The sequence below is a fragment of the Pseudophryne corroboree genome, chromosome 2 (genome assembly GCF_028390025.1).
Source record: "Pseudophryne corroboree isolate aPseCor3 chromosome 2, aPseCor3.hap2, whole genome shotgun sequence".
Classification (NCBI taxonomy): Eukaryota; Metazoa; Chordata; class Amphibia; order Anura; family Myobatrachidae; genus Pseudophryne; species Pseudophryne corroboree.
The window spans coordinates 297,675,523-297,696,098 of NC_086445.1; the positions used below are offsets into that span (position 1 = coordinate 297,675,523).

Sequence of the window (20,576 nt, forward strand, 5' to 3'; positions counted from 1 at the left end):
TACCAGCTCTTTAATGAACTTAGAAGCCACCGTATAGGTCCTGCAGATGACGACTTTGTCAGTGGTGGTTTGGTGTTGGAAAACAGAGCCTCTCTGTTAAACTGACTAACACTCAGGACATCAGACATGCCTCGTTCGAGAAAACATTGTCTTAAATTCAAGAGCCAATGGTACTTCATCAGTTTCAAAAGTGATCACTTTGAGTAGCCGTAAATCTAAATGTGAGTGCTAATCTCTTTTCTCATTTTTGAGATTGAGAATTGGCTCTTTGATTTATGGATCCTGTATCACTACTGCATACAGGGTCATGTGTGCTGCCTGTCCTTGCTCATTATATATTCCTAAATCTCTCACACACTCTTCTCTGTTACTCTCTCAAAGTTCAGGTGGTTGTGTGAGGTTTTTTGTTTTTTTTTTTGCTATTGGTGTTGGGGTTTTGTTTTGTTTTTTTATAACCTTAGTGTAAACACAATGTTCAGGGAATTTGCCTACCCATTATATTGCCTTACACGCCAAAAAATAAGATTTTACTCACCGGTAAATCTATTTCTCGTAGTCCGTAGTGGATGCTGGGGACTCCGTAAGGACCATGGGGATTAGCGGCTCCGCAGGAGACTGGGCACAACTAAAGAAAGCTTTAGGACTACCTGGTGTGCACTGGCTCCTCCCACTAAGACCCTCCTCCAGACCTCAGTTAGGATACTGTGCCTGGAAGAGCTGACACAAATAGGAAGGATTTTGAATCCCGGGTAAGACTCATACCAGCCACACCAATCACACCGTATAACTTGTGATACAATACCCAGTTAACAGTATGATAACAACTGAGCCTCTCAACAGATGGCTCAAAAATAACCCTTTAGTTAGGCAATAACTATATACAAGTATTGCAGACAATCCGCACTTGGGATGGGCGCCCAGCATCCACTACGGACTACGAGAAATAGATTTACCGGTGAGTAAAATCTTATTTTCTCTAATGTCCTAAGTGGATGCTGGGACTCCGTAAGGACCATGGGTATTATACCAAAGCTCCCAAACGGGCGGGAGAGTGCGGATGACTCTGCAGCACCGAATGAGCAAACTCTAGGTCCTCCTCAGCCAGGGTATCAAACTTGTAGACTCTTGCAAGAGTGTTGCACCCCGACCAAGTAACAGCTCGGCAAATTTGTAAAGCCGAGACCTCTCGGGCAGCCGCCCAAGAAGAGCCCACTTTCCTCGTGGAATGGGCTTTTACAGATTTAGGGTGCGGCAGTCCAGCCGCAGAATGTGCAAGTTGAATCGTGCTACAGATCCAGCGAGCAATAGTCTGCTTAGAAGCAGGAGCACCCAGCTTGTTGGGTGCATACAGGATAAATAGCGAGCCAGTCTTTCTGACTCCAGCCGTCCTGGAAACATATTTTTTAGGGCCCTGACTACGTCCAGAAAAACTTGGAATCCTCCAAGTCCCAAGTAGCCGCAGGCACCACAATAGGTTGGTTCACATGAAAAACTGATACCACCTTAGAAAGGAATTGGGAACGAGTCCTCAATTCCGCCTTATCCATATAAAATACAGATAAGGGCTTTTGCATGACAAAACCGCCAATTCTGATACACGCCTGGCCGACGCCAAGGCCCACAGCATGACCACTTTCCACGTGAGGTATTGTAGCTCCACGGATTTAAGTGGCTCAACTCAATGCGACTTCAGGAAATCCAACACTACGTTGAGATCCCACGGTGCCACTGGAGGCACAAACGGGGGCTGAATATGCAGCACTCCCTTAACAAAAGTCCGAACTTCAGGCAGTGAAGCCAGTTCTATTTTGGGAGAAAATTGATAGAGCCGAAATCTGGACCTTCATGGAACCCAATTTTAGGCCCATAGTCACCTCTGACTGTAGGAAGTGCAGAAATCGACCTAGCTGACATTTCTCGTTTGGGGCCTTCCTGGCCTCACAGCACGCAACATATTTCCACCATACGCGGTGATAATGGTTTGCGTTCACTTCTTTCCTAGCTTTAAATAGCGTAGGGATAACTTCCTCCGGAATGCCCTTTTCCTTCAGGATCCGGCGTTCAACCGCCATGCCGTCAAACGCAGCCGCGGTACGTCTTGGAACAGACAGGCCCCCTGCTGCAGCAGGTCCTGTCTGAGCGGCAGAGGCCATGGGTCCTCTGAGATCATTTCTTGGAGTTCTGGTTACCAAGCTCTTCTTGGCCAACCCGGAACAATGAGTATAGTTCTTACTCCTCTCCTTCTTATTATTCTCATTACCCTGGGTAAGAGAGGCAGAGAAGGGAACACATACACCGACTGGTACACCCACGGTGTTACCAGAGCGTCCACAGCTATCGCCTGAGGGTCCCTTGACCTGGCGCAATATCTTTGTAGCTTTTTGTTGAGGCGGGACGCCATTATGTCCACCTGTGGCCTTTCCCAATGGTGTACAATCATTTGGAAAACTTCTGGATGAAGTCCCCACTCTCCCGGGTGGAGGTCGTGTCTTCTGAGAAAGTCTGCTTCTCAGTTGTCCACTCCGGGAATGAACACTGCTGACAGTGCTAACACATGATTTTTCCGCCCATCGGAGAATCCTTGTGGCTTCTGCCATCGCCATCCTGCTTCTTGTGCCGCCCTGTCGGTTTACATGAGCGACCGCCGTGATGTTGTCTGACTGGATCAGCACCGGCCGGTGTTGTAGCAGGGGTCTAGCCTGACTTAGGGCCATGTAAATGGCCCTTAGTTCCAGAATATTTATGTGTAGGGAAGTCTCCTGACTTTTCCATAGCCTTGGAAGTTTCTTCCCTGTGTGACTGCCCCCCAGTCTTGAAGGCTGGCATCCGTGGTCACCAGGACCCAGTCCTGTATGCCGAATCTGCGGCCCCCTAGAAGATGAGCACTCTGCAGCCACCACAACAGCGACACCCTGGCCCTTGGAGACAGGGTTACCCGCCGATGCATCTGAAGATGCGACCCGGACCACTTGTCCAACAGATCCCACTGGAAAATCCTTGCATGGGACCTGGCGAATGGAATTTCTTCGTAAGAAGCTACCATCCTTCCCAGGGCTCGCGTGCATTGATGCACCGACACCTGTATACGTATTAGGAGGTCTCTGTCTAGAGACGACAACTCCTTGGACTTCTCCTCCGGGAGAAACCCTTTTTATCCTGTTCTGTGTCCAGAACCATACCCAGGAACAGTAGACGCGTCGTAGGAACCAGCTGCGACTTTGGAATATTCAGAATCCAGCCGTGCTGTTGTAGCACTTCCCGAGATAGTGCTACTCCGCCGAACAACTGCTCCCTGGACATCGCCTTTATAAGGAGATCGTCCACGTACGGGATAATTATTTCGGCCATTACCTTGGTAAATACCTCTGTGCCGGGGACCGACCAACGGCAACGTCTGGAATTGGTAATGACAATCCTGTACCACAATTTTGAGGTACTCCTGGTGAAGAGGGTAAATAGGGACATGCAGGTAAGCATCCTTGATGTCCAGTGATACCATGAAATTCTCCAGGCTTGCAATAATCGCCCTGAGCGATTCCCTTTTGAACTTGAACCTTCGTATATAAGTGTTCAAGGCATTCAATTTTAGAATGGGTCTCATCGAACAGTCTGGTTTCGGTACCACAACATTTTGGAATAGTAACCCAGACCTTGTTGAAGGAGGGGTACCTTGATTTCACCTGCTGGAAGTACAGCTTGTGAATTGCCGCCAGTACTACCTTTCTCCGAGGGCAGCAGGCAAGGCTGATGTGAGGTAACGGCGAGGGGGAGTCGCCTCAAACTCCAGCCCTCTGTGATACTATTTGCAGAACCTAGGGATCCACCTGTGGGCAAGCCCACTGGTCCTTGAAGTTCCCGAGACGCGCCCCTACCGCACCTGTCTCCACCTGTGGAGCCCCAACGTCATGCGGTGGACTCAGAGGAAGCGGGTGAAGATTTTTTAATCCTGGGAACTGGCTGCTTTTTCCTTCTTCCCTTGTCTCTGTGCAGAAAGGAAGCGCCTTTGACCCGCTTGCTTTTCTGAAGCCGAAAGGACTGTACCTGAAAATACAGTGCTTTCTTAGGCTGTGAGGAAACCTGAGGTAAAAAAAATTTCTTCCCAGCTGTTGCTGTGGATACGAGGTCCCAGAGACCATCCCCAAACCATTCCTCACTCCTATAAGGCAGAATCTCCATCTGCCTTATATAGGCAGCATCACCTGTCCACTGCCGGGTTTCTAATACCCTCCTGGCAGAATGGACATTGCATTAATTCTGGATGCCAGCCGGCAAATATCCCTCTGTGCATCCTTTATATCTAAGACGACGTCTTTAATATGCTCTATGTTAGCAAACTATTATCCCTGTCTAGGGTATTAATATTGTCTGACAGGGTATCAGACCACGCTGCAGCAGCACTATTTATGCTGAGGCAATTGCAGGTCTCAGTATATAACCTGAGTGTGTATTTACAGACTTCAGGATAGCCCCCTGCTTTTTATCAGCAGGCTCCTTCAAAGTGGCCGTATCCTAAGACGGCAGTGCCACCTTTTTTGACAAGGGATATCTCCCAACGTGACCTATCCTCTGGCGGGAAAGGGTACGCCATCAGTAACTTTTTTGAAATTACCAGTTTCTTATCGGGGGAACCCACGCTACTTTACACACTTCATTCATTCATCTGATGGGGGAACAAAACACTGGCTGCTTTTTGTCCCCAAAAATAAAACCCCTTTTATGTGGTACTTGGGTTCATGTCAGAAATGCGTAACACATTTTTCATTGCCGAGATCATGTAACGGATGTTCCTAGTGGATTGTGTATATGTCTCAACCTCGTCGACACTGGAGTCAGACTCCGTGTCGACATCTGTGTCTGCCATCTGAGGTAACGGGCGCTTTTTTGAGCCCCTGATGGCCTTTGAGACGCCTGGGCAGGCGCGGGCTGAGAAGCCGGCTGTCCCACCGCTGTTTTACGTCATCCAGCATTCTATGTAAGGAGTTGACATTGTCGGTTAATACCTTCCACCTATCCATCCACTCTGGTGTCGGCCCCACACTGGGCGACATCCCATTTATCGGCCTCTGCTCCACCTCACCTTCCTCATCCCACATGTCGACACAGCCGTACCGACACACAGCACACACACAGGGAATGCTCTGACTGAGGACAGGACCCCACAAAGCCCTTTGGGGAGACAGAGAGAGAGTATGCCAGCACACACCAGAGCGCTATATAATGCAGGGATTAACACTATAACTGAGTGATTTTTCCCCCAATAGCTGCTTGTATAAACAATATTGCGCCTAAATTTAGTGCCCCCCTCTCTTTTTAACCCTTTGAGCCTGAAAACTACAGGGGAGAGCCTGGGGAGCTGTCTTCCAGCTGCACTGTGAAGAGAAAATGGCGCCAGTGTGCTGAGGGAGAAAGCTCCGCCCCTTTTTCGCGGACTTTTCTCCCGCTTTTTTATGGATTCTGGCAGGGGTATTTATCACATATATAGCCTCTGGGTCTATATATTGTGATATATTTGCCAGCCAAGGTGTTTTTATTGCTGCTCAGGGCGCGCGCCCCCCCCCCCCCCCCCCCAGCGCCCTGCACCCTCAGTGACCGGAGTGTGAAGTGTGTATGAGGAGCAATGGCGCACAGCTGCAGTGCTGTGCGCTACCTTGGTGAAGACTGATGTCTTCTGCCGCCGATTTTCCGGACTCTTCTTGCTTCTGGCTCTGTAAGGGGGCCGGCGGCGCAGCTTCGGGACCGAACATCAATGGCCGGTTCCATGCGGTCGATCCCTCTGGAGCTAATGGTGTCCAGTAGCCTAAGAAGCCCAAGCTACCACCAGTTAGGTAGGTTCGCTTCTTCTCCCCTTAGTCCCTCGCTGCAGTGAGTCTGTTGCCAGCAGATCTCACTGTAAAATAAAAAACCTAAAATATACTTTCTTTCTAGGAGCTCAGGAGAGCCCCTAGTGTGCATCCAGCTCAGCCGGGCACAAGAATCTAACTGAGGTCTGGAGGAGGGTCTTAGTGAGAGGAGCCAGTGCACACCAGGTAGTCCTAAAGCTTTCTTTAGTTGTGCCCAGTCTCCTGCGGAGCCGCTAATCCCCATGGTCCTTACGGAGTACCCAGCATCCACTTAGGACGTTAGAGAAATGCATATGTAAATATGACCAAAAGAGTTAAAATCCTAGTTTGCCTATTAAAATGAAAAGCTTATTTTATATTCTTCTATTGCACAAATCATGAAACATCTCACACAGGTTTACACCAAGTGAGATAGGATTAAAGAATATATTTCAGAATTAGGGGATTATTCAAGTATATTGCAATTTGCAGATAAACTCAATGAAATTGGCCACTAAGGAACTCATTTAGTAAGTCTGAGAACCAAATATTATAATAATATAGAATTTCATATTGTATATCCTGAATTTAAAACAATTGGTGGTACTTAGAAATGGTTCAGGGCATCTGAAGAATAAAGCTAGACAGTGTTTTAAATCCATACTTCAGAACAGTACATTTGAACTATAGTGTTATATGATTTTGTAAGATTCTGGACAAAGGTTTTTTGCATAGCTTGAAGCTAAAAAGTACTGTAAGATAAATACAGAAATTTAAACACATGAAGCGACTTGGAGAAGACACAAGTCCATATATTAAGCTTAGGAGCCAAAGATGGGGAATTAATGAATTACTACATAACTTATAGGGTATTGGGTGCTTGGAACAATTGTACAATTAAAAGCATTAATAAAAATAAAAAAAATATCCAGTGGAAAAATAAAACTAATATAAGAATCAACAGATAGAATAATAATAATTACTTAATGTAGCATTAACATATAATGGCTGATGGTTTTACTTTTACACAAGTACTCCATATTGTATAAACATTTTGAGTGAACAAAAAATGGATTTTTAACCGAACTAGTTATTTATTTGCTAAACCTGACAAAGAATATCAGGTGGTTTTCTGTTAACTGATAGCAGATAAGCATTAAGGTGGCAATATGGTCCTCAGTATAGAGCAGGGCTGGCCAAACCGGTCCTCGAGATCTACCAACAGTTCATGTTTTCCAGGCCTCCTGGAGATCTGTAGAATTGTCAGTTAGGAATGAATGCAGCACATCTTAATTAGTAATGACTACACCTGTGCTCTTGCAAGGTGGGCTGGAAAATGTGAACCGTTGGTAGATCTCGAGGACTGGTTTGGCCAGCCCTGGTATAGAGGAACTAAGACCATAGTCTCTGTTACCTAACTAAACATACATGCAAGCCTCCAATGAGTTCTAACTTCTGCCGGTTTACATTTGCATTCAACAGGTTTTCCATTTACACAGTCAAAATATAACCGGGAAAACATTTTACAATTATCCAATTGCAAAATCATGGATAATTACCTACCCCAAGGGGTCAATTAAATTAGACGGAATGTCCTCATGGAACACAAATATGCTTATATCAACCATATACGGTACCTGTAACCGCATTACTTTTCCTGCACAAATGTGGTCCTAAGAAAAACTAGCAACGTTACCGATTGTGACATGTCTCTTTGGAACGGGAAAATTGCAGCTAATTCAGCTAATTGAATAGCCAACCCGATTTACTAACAGATGTGTGCATTTTGCCAGGTCACATTTTTATTAAAAATAGTCTGGACATGGGAACAACAAAAAACAAAACATACTTTCTATTAGCACTTCCGTGAGCTCCACAGATAGTGGTGGAAATACTGTAACTGTTTAAGGATAACGCACATGTTCTATTAAGAAGGAACTTCAAGATGCCAATAACATAAGTAACACTGCAAATATTATTAATTATTATTATTATTTATATACTATAGTGAAAATGTAATGGAAAAATACATTACCGTTTTCCAACAACCATTCTTTCTAAAATATCCAACAGCAAACCAAGGCCATCATGTCCAAAGCTTTCAACCCAGCTAAAAGTAATACAAATAAACAAGGGCTTTTGTAAGAATTAAGGCAATGGAATAAAACAAAGCTTATAAACCATATATTATAGCGTTACAATATTCAGTTATTACTATTACTGAAAAATTACATGTGACAAACTACAGTAAAATAAGTTGGGGGTAAAGTTACATACATAAAAATACAAACCAAATGATTAAGAAATCAACTTGGCAACAGCAAACAATCTCATGTGAACAAGTTACAAGGTGTGGGCGGTGCAACAGCTGGTTTAAATTGTTAGATTTGCAAAAAGCAGAGCCAAATGTAGAAGACAGGAAACCAATTGTCATGGTTAGCTTGTGTATGTAGGTAACAAAGATAAAGTGGATTAATACAGTGAGGTGGCAATTCAATTGTTTTAACGCGCCCTGTTGAATCATATTACTAGTTACGTTAGTTAGGGCAATATACAATTGATGCTCCGGCGCTGCACGCCCGTTTCTATTTTGCACTCGAAACATTCAAATAGATGGCAAAGGCCATCTAAACTGTTGGGCGCAATAGGGAAAATGTGCAAAAAGTAGAACTTTTTGCGCATTTCTGCTCGTCCACATAGGAGGAGGCAAGTAGGAATAGGTAGCTGCCTGCTGTATTCGCACCGATCAAAGCAACAATTTTATTGCTCCATTGGGTGCAGGGTGCTCCAAAACAAATTTGAATTCCCCGTGACCACCAGGCGATTGTATGCAAAGTAGCAAATCCATAGGTAATGCAGATATAGGATGTCTGAATCTATATAAGAACTGAAAGGTGACTGTATGGAGAAACTAAAGAAGTGGATCACTCATGAAATGATTGGTAAACAACGTGATCTGACAATCTTTGAATGTGGAATGATTGTAGGGGCTCGGAGCACTGGTGCAAACATTAAAAGGCTGCAATACTAAATTGTTCTAAGAGCGATAGTTGTAAAAAAAAGTGTTCCAAAATATAGGTTTGCACACAATGGGGCAGATACTTTAAGCCGAAGTAGTGATAAAGCAGTGAGAAGAGGAAGGTGGTAACGCACCAGCCAATCAACTGCTGACTGTTATATTTCAAACACATAATGATTTGCTGGTGCGTTATCACCTTCTACTTATCACTGCTATAGCACTACTCAAGGCTTAATACATCTGCCCTACTGTTTTATGTCAATGCGCCGGTTTGCTCCTCTATCTAAATCGTTTGCGTCCAAACTTAAAAAACAGAGGACGAAGCACAGACGGCAGCTCAATTAGTCATCAGTTATGTAAAGTAGTAGGATTTATTCAGTCAAAAAGGTTAGCGTCACTTTCTCTGATTCTAAGGAATTAGATGATATATGTTTAAAGTTGACCTGGAAAAATCCTGATAAAAGATTCCAGGTGGCCACGTTCCCATTTTCTACTTAAGGCAGGAAAAACTGGGAAGATGCGCCGGCTGTTGACATTTGTGTCTCACGCCTGTCTAAAGAGGTGGTGTTACCGGTCCCTGGCACCTCGGCTTTGAAGGACCCTGGGGATAGAAAACTAGAAGACTACAATGAAGTCTATTCCACAGCAGCTGGTATTTCACAATAACCTGTGATAGCGGGTTGCTGGTTGACACATATCATTCCCACCTGGGTGGGCCAGTTCAAGAGGGCCTCGGGGGGGAATGTGTCTCTGATGAGTATGGTTACACTGATCAAACACATTCAAGATACTTCACGCATCCTGTGCAACTCTATTAAAGAGATAGGCGCAATAATCTAAATTCTACTGCCATGGCAGTGTCGGAACGAAGAGATTTAAGGCTGCACCAGTGGATAGCGGACGCAGATTCCAAGCGTAGTGTGGTGTCTCTCCCTTTCTCATTGGAGTGGCTATTCGGGTTGTGTTGGTTTCGTGGATTTCAAAAGCTAATGCGAAGAATTCCACGTTTCTCCTCTCTGGGGCCCCACCAGCTAGGCTCTTACCAGGGGCCATCTACTCAGTACTTTCAGACCGCTGAGTTTTGATCTTGAACCAGAAGCGCCTCAAACGCTGCACGAGGCACTACAGGTAAGGTAAAAAAGCCAGCAGCTGCAGTTTCCCAGGAACAAAACACCAGTTCAGCTTCCACTAAGGCCTCAGCATGACGGTGCCAGCCCACCCGAGGGGATCTTGAGGTGGGGGCTCGGCTGCAACACTTCAGCCGCATATGGGAAAGTTCCTGCCAAGATACTTGGGTACAGGACCTCATTTCTCAGGGCTACAAGCTGGAGCTCGAAGGTGCTTCTCCCCAACGATTTTTTCAAATAAAGCTTACAAGCTCTGAAGGATATGCGTGTTATGCTGCAACAGGCCATCCTAAAATTGGTCCAGTTCCAAGTCATTGTTTAAGTGCTACTGCAACAACAGGGAAAGGGTTCTTACTCCAATCTGTTAGTGGTACCGTACCCAGATGGTTCAGTAAGACCCATTTTGAATCTGAACTCCTTGAACCCTTACTAATGGTTTTCGGGTTCAAGATGGAATCCTTGCGAGTAGTGATTGCGGGTCTGAAAGAACAGGCGTTCATGGTCTCCCTGGAAATTAAAGACGCCTATCTTCATATCCCGATTTGGCCACCTCATCTGGCTTACCTGAGGTTTGCCCTGCTGAACGATCACTGCCAGTTCCAGATGCTACCGTTTGGCCTGTCCACAGCTCCGATGGGAGGTCCACAAAGGTGATTGCGGAGATTATGTTCCAACTCCGGGTCCAGGTGGTAAATATTGTCCCTTACCTGGATGATCTCTTGATAAAAGCAAGATCCAGGGAGCTTTTATTGCTCCATATAGACCGCACTATCCAACTTCTGTCACACCATGGGTGGATCCTCAATTTACAGAAGTCCCACCTGGAGCAAACTCAGCGTCTCCTGTTCTTGGGAATGTTGCTGGATACTGTGGCCCACAAAGTGTTCCTCCCAGAGGACAAAGCAAGAACACTTCAGGAACTGGTCTGCATTGTTATCCGGCTTACTCGAATATCCATCAATCTTTGCATAAGATTGTTGGGGAAAATGGTTGCCTCGTGTGAGGCGATCCAGTATGGAAGGTTCCATGTCAGAACATTTCAATTGAATCTCCTGAACAAGTGGTCCGGAACACATCTTCAGATGCACCTAATAATATGGCTGTCGCCTCAGGAAAGGATTTCCCTCCTGTTGGGTCTACAGTCCTCCAACCTACTGGAAGGCCGAAGTTTTACGATTCAGGATTGGATCCTCCTCATGACAGACACAAGTCTGAGAGGATGGGTAGCTGTCACCCAGGAGACTCCGTTCTAGGGCAGGTGGTCAGCCCACGAAGCCTTCCTTCTGATCAACATTCTGGAACTTTAGGCAATCTACAGTGTTCTGATTCAGGCATCTACTCTGCTCAAGGATCACGCGATCCAAGTACAGTTGGAAAACGCCACGACAGTGACGTACATCAATCGACAAGAAGGGACAAAAAGCAGTGCCTGCATGTGAGAGGTGTCACGGATACTCCTCTTGGCAGAAAGAAATGCAAGAGCAAGGTCTGCAATCTTCATTCCGGATGATGGCTCTCGTTGCGTTGGTATTGCTCGCCGACCAGGGACCCTCAGGCGAGAGCAGTAGAAACACTGACGTCGACTTGGCCTTACCGGCTGTTCTACTTGTTTCCTCCAATTCCATTGGTTCTGAAGGTGCTCTAGCGAATCAGGAATCAAGGAGTCCAGGCAATTCTGATTGTCCCGGATTGGCCTCGGAGGGCGTGGTAGGCGGATCTTCTGAACATGTCCGTCGCAGACCCTTGGCCTCTGCCACTGAGAAGAGATCTTCTTTAACAAGGAGTGTTCATCTACCCGGACTTGCAGCAGCTTCGGTTGAGGGCATGGAGGTTGAGCAGAAAATCCTAGCTCACAAGGGCCTTTCCAAAAAAAGTTATTGCTACCATGGTTCAGGCCAGGTAACCTGTGATGTCAAAACACTATCATCATATTTAGAGGAGATATGTCTCTTGGTGCGAGGACTACATGTATCCGCCTGCACAGTTCCACTTGGAACGGTTCCTCCGTTTCCTGCAGGCTGGTGTGGTTTAGGGCTTACGACTGGGTTCCATAAAAGGTCCAGATTTCAGCCCTCTCAATTTTCTTCCAGAAGAAATTAGCAGTATTGACAGAAGTTCGGTACTTCTTGCAAGGGATGCTTCACATTCAACCTCCTTTTGTAACACCGACGCAACCTTGGGATTGAATGTAGTGTTGGAATTGCTACAGTCCTCCTGGTTTGAACCCCTGATGACGGTAGAAGACAAGTACCTCATGTGGAAGAGTGTGATGTTATTGGTCCTGGCCTCTGCTAGGCGTGTCTCAGAATTGGGGGCCTTATTTTGTAAAAGCCCTTACTTGGTCTTTTCTGAGTACAGAGCGGAGCTCAGGACTAGGCAGCAGTTTCTGTTGAAGTTCGTCTCTGCATTCCACTTGAATCTACCTATTCTGGTTCCATCAAGTTCTGGCACTTCTGCTCCTCTGGAGGCATTGGATGCTGTGCGAACCTTGAAGATCTATGTCAAGAGACCGGCTCGGATCAGAAAGATTGTTTCCTTGTTCGTGCTATATGATGCACAAACAAAGGATTGTCCTGCTTCCATGTAGTGCATTGCTCGTTGGCTTAGACTTCCTATCCAACAGGCCTATGTGTCGGCAGCCTTACCCGTTCCACAGTCTCTGAAGGCCCACTCTTCAAGATCAGTGGGGTCTTCCTGGGCGGCCCGCAGCGGAGTCTCGGCCTTGCAACTATGCTGTGCTGCTACCTGGTCAGGGAAGAACACCTTTGTGAAGTTCTACCGGTTTGATACCCTGGCCAAAGAGGATTCCCAGTTTGGGCAGGCGGTGCCGCAGATGTCTCCGCACATTCCCGCCCTTATGGATGCTAGAGAAAATAGAATTTTAATTACCTACCGGTAAATCCTTTTCTCGTAGCCCACAAGGGATATTGGGCACCTGCCTCAGAGCGTTGACTTTTCTGCAAGTTCTCTTTTATATGGTTACCTGTTCAGCTGTTGCAGTTTGTTACCAGCCGTTGCTGGTCATTTATGTTAAGTGGTGTGCTGTTGTGTGAATATCACCACTCATTGTTGTTATGTTCCTTCTCTCAAATATGTCCTCTCTCCTTCCTGCACTGTTTTACTTATAACTGCCTGTGGGAGGGGGCATAGAGGGGAGGAGCTAGCACACCCAGTTGAAGAAATTTAAAGTGCACCAGCTCCTTTGGACCCTGTCTATAGCCCATCGTACTAGATTTCCCCAATATCCCTTATTGACTATGAGAAAAGGATTTACTGGTAGGTAATTAAAATCCTATTATAGGTAAAGAAGGTAATTTCATATCGCTGGGCTGCGCTTTTTGCTGTTCTGCTTTCAGATAGTCGCCGTCTACATGGGGAATGTATTTTCGCCGTGCAAGTGTGCGATGCTATGTGTACGCTGAGATGCTAAAATTGTGTGTGTGCAGTCTCTGCGCAGTTAAAGACCTACTCATCCAGTGCGATTGAATCAGGCTGATAGGGCTTGAGCGGACGTCAGACACCCTCCCTAAAAACGCTTGATCACACCTGCGTTTTCCAGAACACTCCCAGTAAATGCTCAGTTACCACCCACAAACAGCTTCCTCCTGTCAATCACTGTGATAACAGATTCTTTGCACTATCCCGTCGCTGACCGGCGATCCCAGTTGTTGTCCGGCGCGTGTGCGCATTGTGGTGTGTACGCATGTGCTGTTATGACCTGATCGGCCGCTGTGCGAAAACACACAGCAGCAATCAGATCTGAATTAGCCCCTAAGTCTTCTGCAATGTCATTCATTAAAACATGTAGCTGCAACACAATATGCCTAAAAACAAAGAATAAAAGACCAGACAGACTGGAGAATATATGGAGAAATTATATACATTGACAAATAATAAATAGACTTATCACTATTGTTAAATCAAAGCACTGTTTTGCAGTGGCGTTATATGTACCGGAGGATTGCATCAAATGACAAAAATAAATTTCTCCGACTCTTTCTACACTCTCTTCATTTTTCAGAAGCCACCCAAGAGTACAAATAGTTCATGTTTATACAAGTAAAAATAGCAGCGTGACAATATTATAGTAAATAGTTAAATGTTTTACGCTACACAATATACTGTAATTCATAAATGATGTGGTGTACAATAATAAACCTCGAAGAATAACCTTTGTTACTACATTACATTGCATGGCCAAAATTCAACTAACATTTTGTGCACTAAAAGCATTTTAACAGCTTAGCAAAGGGCAGACAGGCTCCATTTGTTAGTCATTGCAACTGAAATGCAAGCATGTCTCTGTCTGTGGCACAATGGTTGTAAGTTTTCAAATGTCATCAAATGTGTTCACATTACCCAATACTGGATTAATGGATTACTAATGAGTAATAGATTTATTTTTTTTAAAGTACACATTTCATGGATTAAGTATGTCACGTTTATCAGCAAACATTAACACTCATACACTCCATCAACTTGTGAATGTTGCCATACACAGGAAGTGAAGAGCCCCAAACTGTGCAACACAGCCGCACATCTCATAATCCTTTGTGAGCATCCCAGAGCTGGAATCCTAGTGAAGGCTATCAGTAATTTCATTCTTGAATACTGGAATTAAACAACACTTAAATATAACTGTTTCATGCAGAATATGGAGAACAGATTTTTATCCTGCCATTTAGTCAATATAAAACAATGCATGTATACAAAAGTTACACAGCATAGGGGTATATGCAATTGCGGTCGAATTCGCGGCAATTTTCGCCGTTTTTTAATTCGACTCAATTCGACAGGTGAATCCCGGAAGGTGGCTTCCGGAATTCACCATATTCAATGAAAAACGGATTCGCCAGAGTCGCGGGCGAAAATCGGCCGATTTGGCGGATTTTGCCGCGATTTTAAAAAACGGGAAAAAAACGGGAAAAACCCGAAAAAAAATGGCGTGGGGTCCCCCCTCCAAAGCATAACCAGCCTCGGGCTCTTTGAGCTGGTCCTGGTTCTAAAAATGCAGGGGAAAAATTGGCCAGGGATCCCCCGTATTTTTAAAACCAGCACCGGGCTCTGCGCCTGATGCTGGTGCCAAAAATACGGGGGACAAAAAGAGTAGGGGTCCCCCGTATTTTTAACACCAGCATCGGGCTCCACTAGCTGGACAGATAATGCCACAGCCGGGGGTCACTTTTATGCCGTGCCCTGCGGCCGTGGCATCAAATATCCAACTAGTCACCCCTGGCCGGGGTACCCTGGGGGAGTGGGGACCCCTTCAATCAAGGGGTCCCCCCCCCCCAGCCACCCAAGGGCCAGGGGTGATAATAAAAAGATATTGTTTTTTCCATTAGTACTACAAGTCCCAGCAAGCCTCCCCCGCAAGCTGGTACTTGGAGAACCACAAGTACCAGCATGCGGGAGAAAAACGGGCCCGCTGGTACCTGTAGTACTACTGGAAAAAAAATACCCAAATAAAAACAGGACACACACACCGTGACTTGTACAACTTTATTACATACTGCCGACACACACATACTTACCTATGTTGACACGCCGACTGCCACGGTCGCCGACGATCCGAGGGTACCTGTGAAAAAATTATACTCACCTTCCAGCGTCCAGAGGTACATCCACGTCCAGAGGTAAATCCACGTTCTTGGCAAAAAAACAAACCGAACACCGATCCATACCGGACTAGAAAGGGGTCCAATGTTTTCACATCAGACCCCTTTCTCCCGAATGCCGGGACATCACGTGACTCCTGTCACTGACGTCCCTTCAGCCAATCAGGAAGCGCTACTTCCGTGGCGCTCACCTGATTGGCTGTCCGCTGTCTGTACTGTGACAGCGCATCGCAAAGCCGCTCCATTACTTTCAATGGTGGGAACTTTGCGGGTAGCGGTGGGGTCACCCGCCGGTCAGCCGCTGACCGGCGGGTGACCTCACCGCTAGCCGCTAAGTTCCCACCATTGAATATAATGGAGGGAGCTGTGCGATGCGCTGTCACAGTGCAGACAGCGCTCAGCCAATCAGGTGAGCGCAACGAAGTTGCGCTTCCTGATTGGCTTAGAGACCTGTCAGTGACAGCTGTCACTGACAGGTCTCATTCGTGGAAAGGTGTCCCATGTGTCAGCATGGGACCCCTTTCAGTCCGTTTTTGGTGCGGGTATTTGCGTTTTCTTATTTTGCCAAGTCCGTGGATTTATCTCTGGACCATGGTTGAGGTGAGTATTTTGAACTTTTCTTTACAGGTATCCGTGGATTCTACATGGAGAAGAGGACCGATGTCGGCGTGTGAACATAGGTAAGTGTGTGTCGACGTATGAAATAAAGTTTTACTGTCGACGGTGTGTGTGTCCTGTTTTTATTTGGGTATTTTTTTCTCAGTAGTACTACAGGTACCAGCGGGCCCGTTTTTCTCCCGCATGCTGGTACTTGTGGTTCTCCAAGTACCAGCTTGCGGGGGAGGCTTGCTGGGACTTGTAGTACTATTGGAAAAAACAATATCTTTTTATTATCACAAAGGCTATCAGCCCCCCCATCCGCAGCCCATTGGATGGGGGGGGACAGCCTCGGGCTTCACCCCTGGCCCTTGGGTGGCTGGGGGGGGGACCCCTTGATTGAAGGGGTCCCCACTCCCCCAGGGTACCCCGGCCAGGGGTGACTAGTTGGATATTTGATGCCACGGCCGCAGGGCACGGCACAAAAGTGACCCCCGGCTGTGGCATTATCTGTCCAGCTAGTGGAGCCCGATGCTGGTGTTAAAAATACGGGGGACCACTACTCTTTTTGTCCCCCGTATTTTTGGCACCAGCACCAGGCGCAGAGCCCGGTGCTGGTTTTAAAAATACGGGGGATCCCCTGTCAATTTTTTCCCCGCATTTTTAGAACCAGGACCAGCTCAATGAGCCCGAGGCTGGTTATGCTTTGGAGGGGGGACCCCACGCCATTTTTTTTTATGATTTTACCCTTCCAGCATAAAAAAAAAATAATAATAATATTTTAAAAAATATATAAATAATATTTGTGCCTCCCAAAAAAAAAAAAAAAAAGTACCTAATCCCTTCTAATATAAATAGATCTGCTATTCCCAAAAAAAAAAACACCAAAAAAAACATGTTTAAAATTTTTTTATTTGTTTTCACCCTCCAAAGTGTGGCGGATTGAAAATGACGAATTTGCTGTCTAAAAGCACTGCTGTCGAATTTCAAAACTTGAATTGAATATGCTTTGGTCGAATTGCAGCACTTGTATCATTGCAGAAAAGTCGAATTTGCAAAAATTCGAATTTCAAAAAGTCGAATTTTGAAAGTCCGTTTTTTGGTCGGAAAGCACTGGATTGCATAGGGGAATTTTTTTTTTTGGTCGAAAATGACCCGAAATTCGACAATTTCGGGAATTCGACCACAATTGCATATACCCCATAGTCTTAATTCCGGAAATTATGTGAGCTACAAAGCTAGAAACATTATTTTTCACTAAGTCTATTTATCTGATGATGATAAATGTCACTAGATAGATTCATTAAAAGTAAAAAATTACTTGCATACAGATGTTTGCGATGTAAATGGCAACTCAAGAACATACTGAAAAGACATACACTTTGGGAAATCATATCTTTGGGTATTGCCATTCTGTTTCCGTACTTTAATAATCAACAAGCTGTATGCCTTCAAGCATCTCTTAATCAAATTCAAGCATGTATGTCAGTGTGAATTTCAAGGTGCAGCAAAGAGGCCTTTACCTCAATTCAATTTGTTTGAAAAGGCTAGGTACCTACACCGAGCTTAAATTAATTTGGTTGTTTTTTTTGTTTTGTTTTATTTGCGGCAGCAGAGCTTGAACCAGTATCCCAAGGGAAGCTTGATATATGCACAGAATTTAAAATGTATACTTCACACTTCTTGACAATGTTCCTAGACAAACTGCAGTTACTTAAATCTGAAGAGCTATCAATTAAACTTTAAGAGGATGAGTTATAAAACAATGGTAAGAAATTCTAGCAAATAAAGGTTGTTAAAATCATAAACACATAATATGCTACATGCAGAATATATGTTATACTTACAGTAGTATACAAGACTAAATAGAGAACGGTTTGTTTGTTGCCGTAGTTGTGTCGCACATATAATGACATGCTGTTTGTATCAATGGTGTTCACCCTAGGGTGTTTAAGCCAATTTTTAAAAAGGGCAAAATGCACCCTCTGCTAAAACAGCCTGCTGCCATTGCGTGAATAGATAATGTGCGCATGCATCTATTCACAATGTAGGTAGAGCTTGGGGAAAGCCCAGCAACAGTGACACTGTGGCGTGGGGTACGCCCCATCAGTAACATTGAGAGGGACAGAACGCCCCCATTAGTTATGTTGAGGTGGCCAGCTCACTCCCATTAGAGATGCCGACGGGGCTGCTCCTCCCTTCCCGGACATCCGCGCACCCCTCCACGGCCAACCACGCGCACACCCCCGACACAACTGTGATCTGCCCTGCAAAATTCCTGGGAACATAACAGTGTTTTTCAAAGCAAACAAAAATATGTACAGTTATAGCCACTCTCACCTTAGCCGTGATGTGCATGCATAGGGCATACCCATCGCGGCAAGCGGCTATACGCAGCACTGCACAATGTGTTTCCGATGAACATGCATGTGTCCAGTACATGCACATTTGCAACCATTCGCAGGCACGCTAGTCATGATCACTTTGCAAAGATGAGTACGGCTATGACTGTAGGCATATACTTGCACAGAGTGCACAAAACATTTTCTCCAAGAATGAACAGAAGCCCGCTGTGTAACACGGATGATGCCACATATTAATACTGCCCAGGTATCACATTCTTGTGGACTTTCTCCACTTCAAATTTATACTCTCCTCTTACATTCCTGCCATCACTTTAGCCAGTCTTTTTTCAAGCCACTCATCATTAACCAATCTCCCAACCCCCCCTGTGGCTCTTTGCCAGTTTGAACTACTTTCGGTACCCCAACTTCCCTTCATATTCATCCATCCCTCTGCCTCAGACATAGAAACAATTTTAGAGGGAAGGCAAAAAATCTTCTACCTGACCCATGACACCCCCTGCCATTTGACCTCTGCCTCCAACTCCCCCTCCCTTAGTTCTTTTCACCCAACACAGTGGCGGAAACTCAAGTTGTCGCTTCCCCACAACATATGCAAGCAGCTTGCCCACATTTTTAACCTGTCTCCACAGCAGCATTTTCCCCTCCTTTATACATGACCTGGTATCCCCCATTCTTTAAAAAAAAAATTGTCTCTGCACATCTTCCTAACTACTATCCAATGTATCTCCTTATCTTTGCCACTAAAACTCTTGAGAGGCTGTTCTACTCTTGCCTGTCCTCCTTTCATTCTGCTAACTCCCCTTCTGGACCGATTCCAATCTGGCTTTAACCCCATTCACTATATTGAAACAACTGTCACTCTTGTCACCAATAACATCCTATCTGCTAAATCCAAGTGTCATTTCTCTCCTCATCTTTCTTGACCTCTATGTAGCAATTTTGACAGAGTCAACCATTCACACCACATATTCGCTGTCTGCACTCTTGGTCTTAAAGACTCTGTCCTCCTATCTTTCTAATAATTCTTTCTCAGTTACAAACTCTTCTTCCACTCCACCTTCCCTGCTCCCTTTCTTACACCACTACTGTTTTCACTCTACAAGTAGTCACTTGGTGCATGAATCAGCTCCTTCAGTCTTCAGTACCATCTTTATGCTGATGACACCCAAATCCAACTGTCTTACCTTGACCTGTCCCTTTCTCTCTTCTCACACACTGTCTCTCTGCCATTTAACCTTATACTGTATGTCTCAACACTTTTTTAAGATCAATACGTCCAAGACGAAGACTGCAGTCTTCAATGCTTCTCTTGTCACCACCCCTGCCCATCTATCATTCTTAAAACAACCACTTTCTCTACAGTTAATAAAGTTCTCTGACTGGGCATCACCCTTGATTAAGCTCTTTAAATCCCCATATTCACTCGTCCACTTTTGCCAGTTCCATCTACTGAACAGTGTCAGAATTCACCACTTCCATTCCCTTAATGCAACTGTAACACTTTCATCATCTCTTGACAACACTTCTGCAACCTTATTGATATTGGTAATCGCCTCAACCACCTCTCAAATCTATCTTCAGTACTGCTTCTAGATCTTTCTATCACACTATACGGTCTAACCCCTCTCTGCTCACTTGTTCATTAGGATTAAGGTGCCCGTACACCTTCATAATTAACGTTCTTTAGAAACAAAGACTTCCTTCACTCTGGTCTTAAAACAGAGCAAGAGCTGTGCTTATCAAGCATGACAATCAAATGCATCAGCCGCATATTATATGCATTAACCGTGTACTTACATGTTCATTAAATGTATTCAAAAAATACATACTTATATCATCTTTCATCAAATGACAAATAGTAAATACCAAGTCTTTAAAATCATGTCACCCATGCGATATGCATGACAGCATCTCAATCCTTGACATAGAAATACAAGCAATAGCTGTATGAGCAGTGGCCCCTGGCAGAGTTAGCACACTCCACAGCAAATTAGGGAGCTAAAGAGTCTTTAGTAATGATTTCAACGAGCCAA

The 20,576-nt window shown here is 45.1% G+C and overlaps 1 protein-coding gene across 6 annotated transcripts in view; it reads right to left on the reverse strand.

Moving 5' to 3' along the window:
• Positions 1-20,576, reverse strand: part of DIAPH3 (diaphanous related formin 3) — a 1,416,707-nt gene that overhangs the window by 862,422 nt on the left and 533,709 nt on the right. For all 6 annotated transcript variants that reach the window (XM_063952903.1, XM_063952906.1, XM_063952905.1 and 3 more), the window contains one exon: positions 7,855-7,929. In XM_063952903.1, coding sequence (XP_063808973.1) covers positions 7,855-7,929 — 75 coding nt within the window. The remainder of the gene's footprint in view (positions 1-7,854; positions 7,930-20,576) is intronic.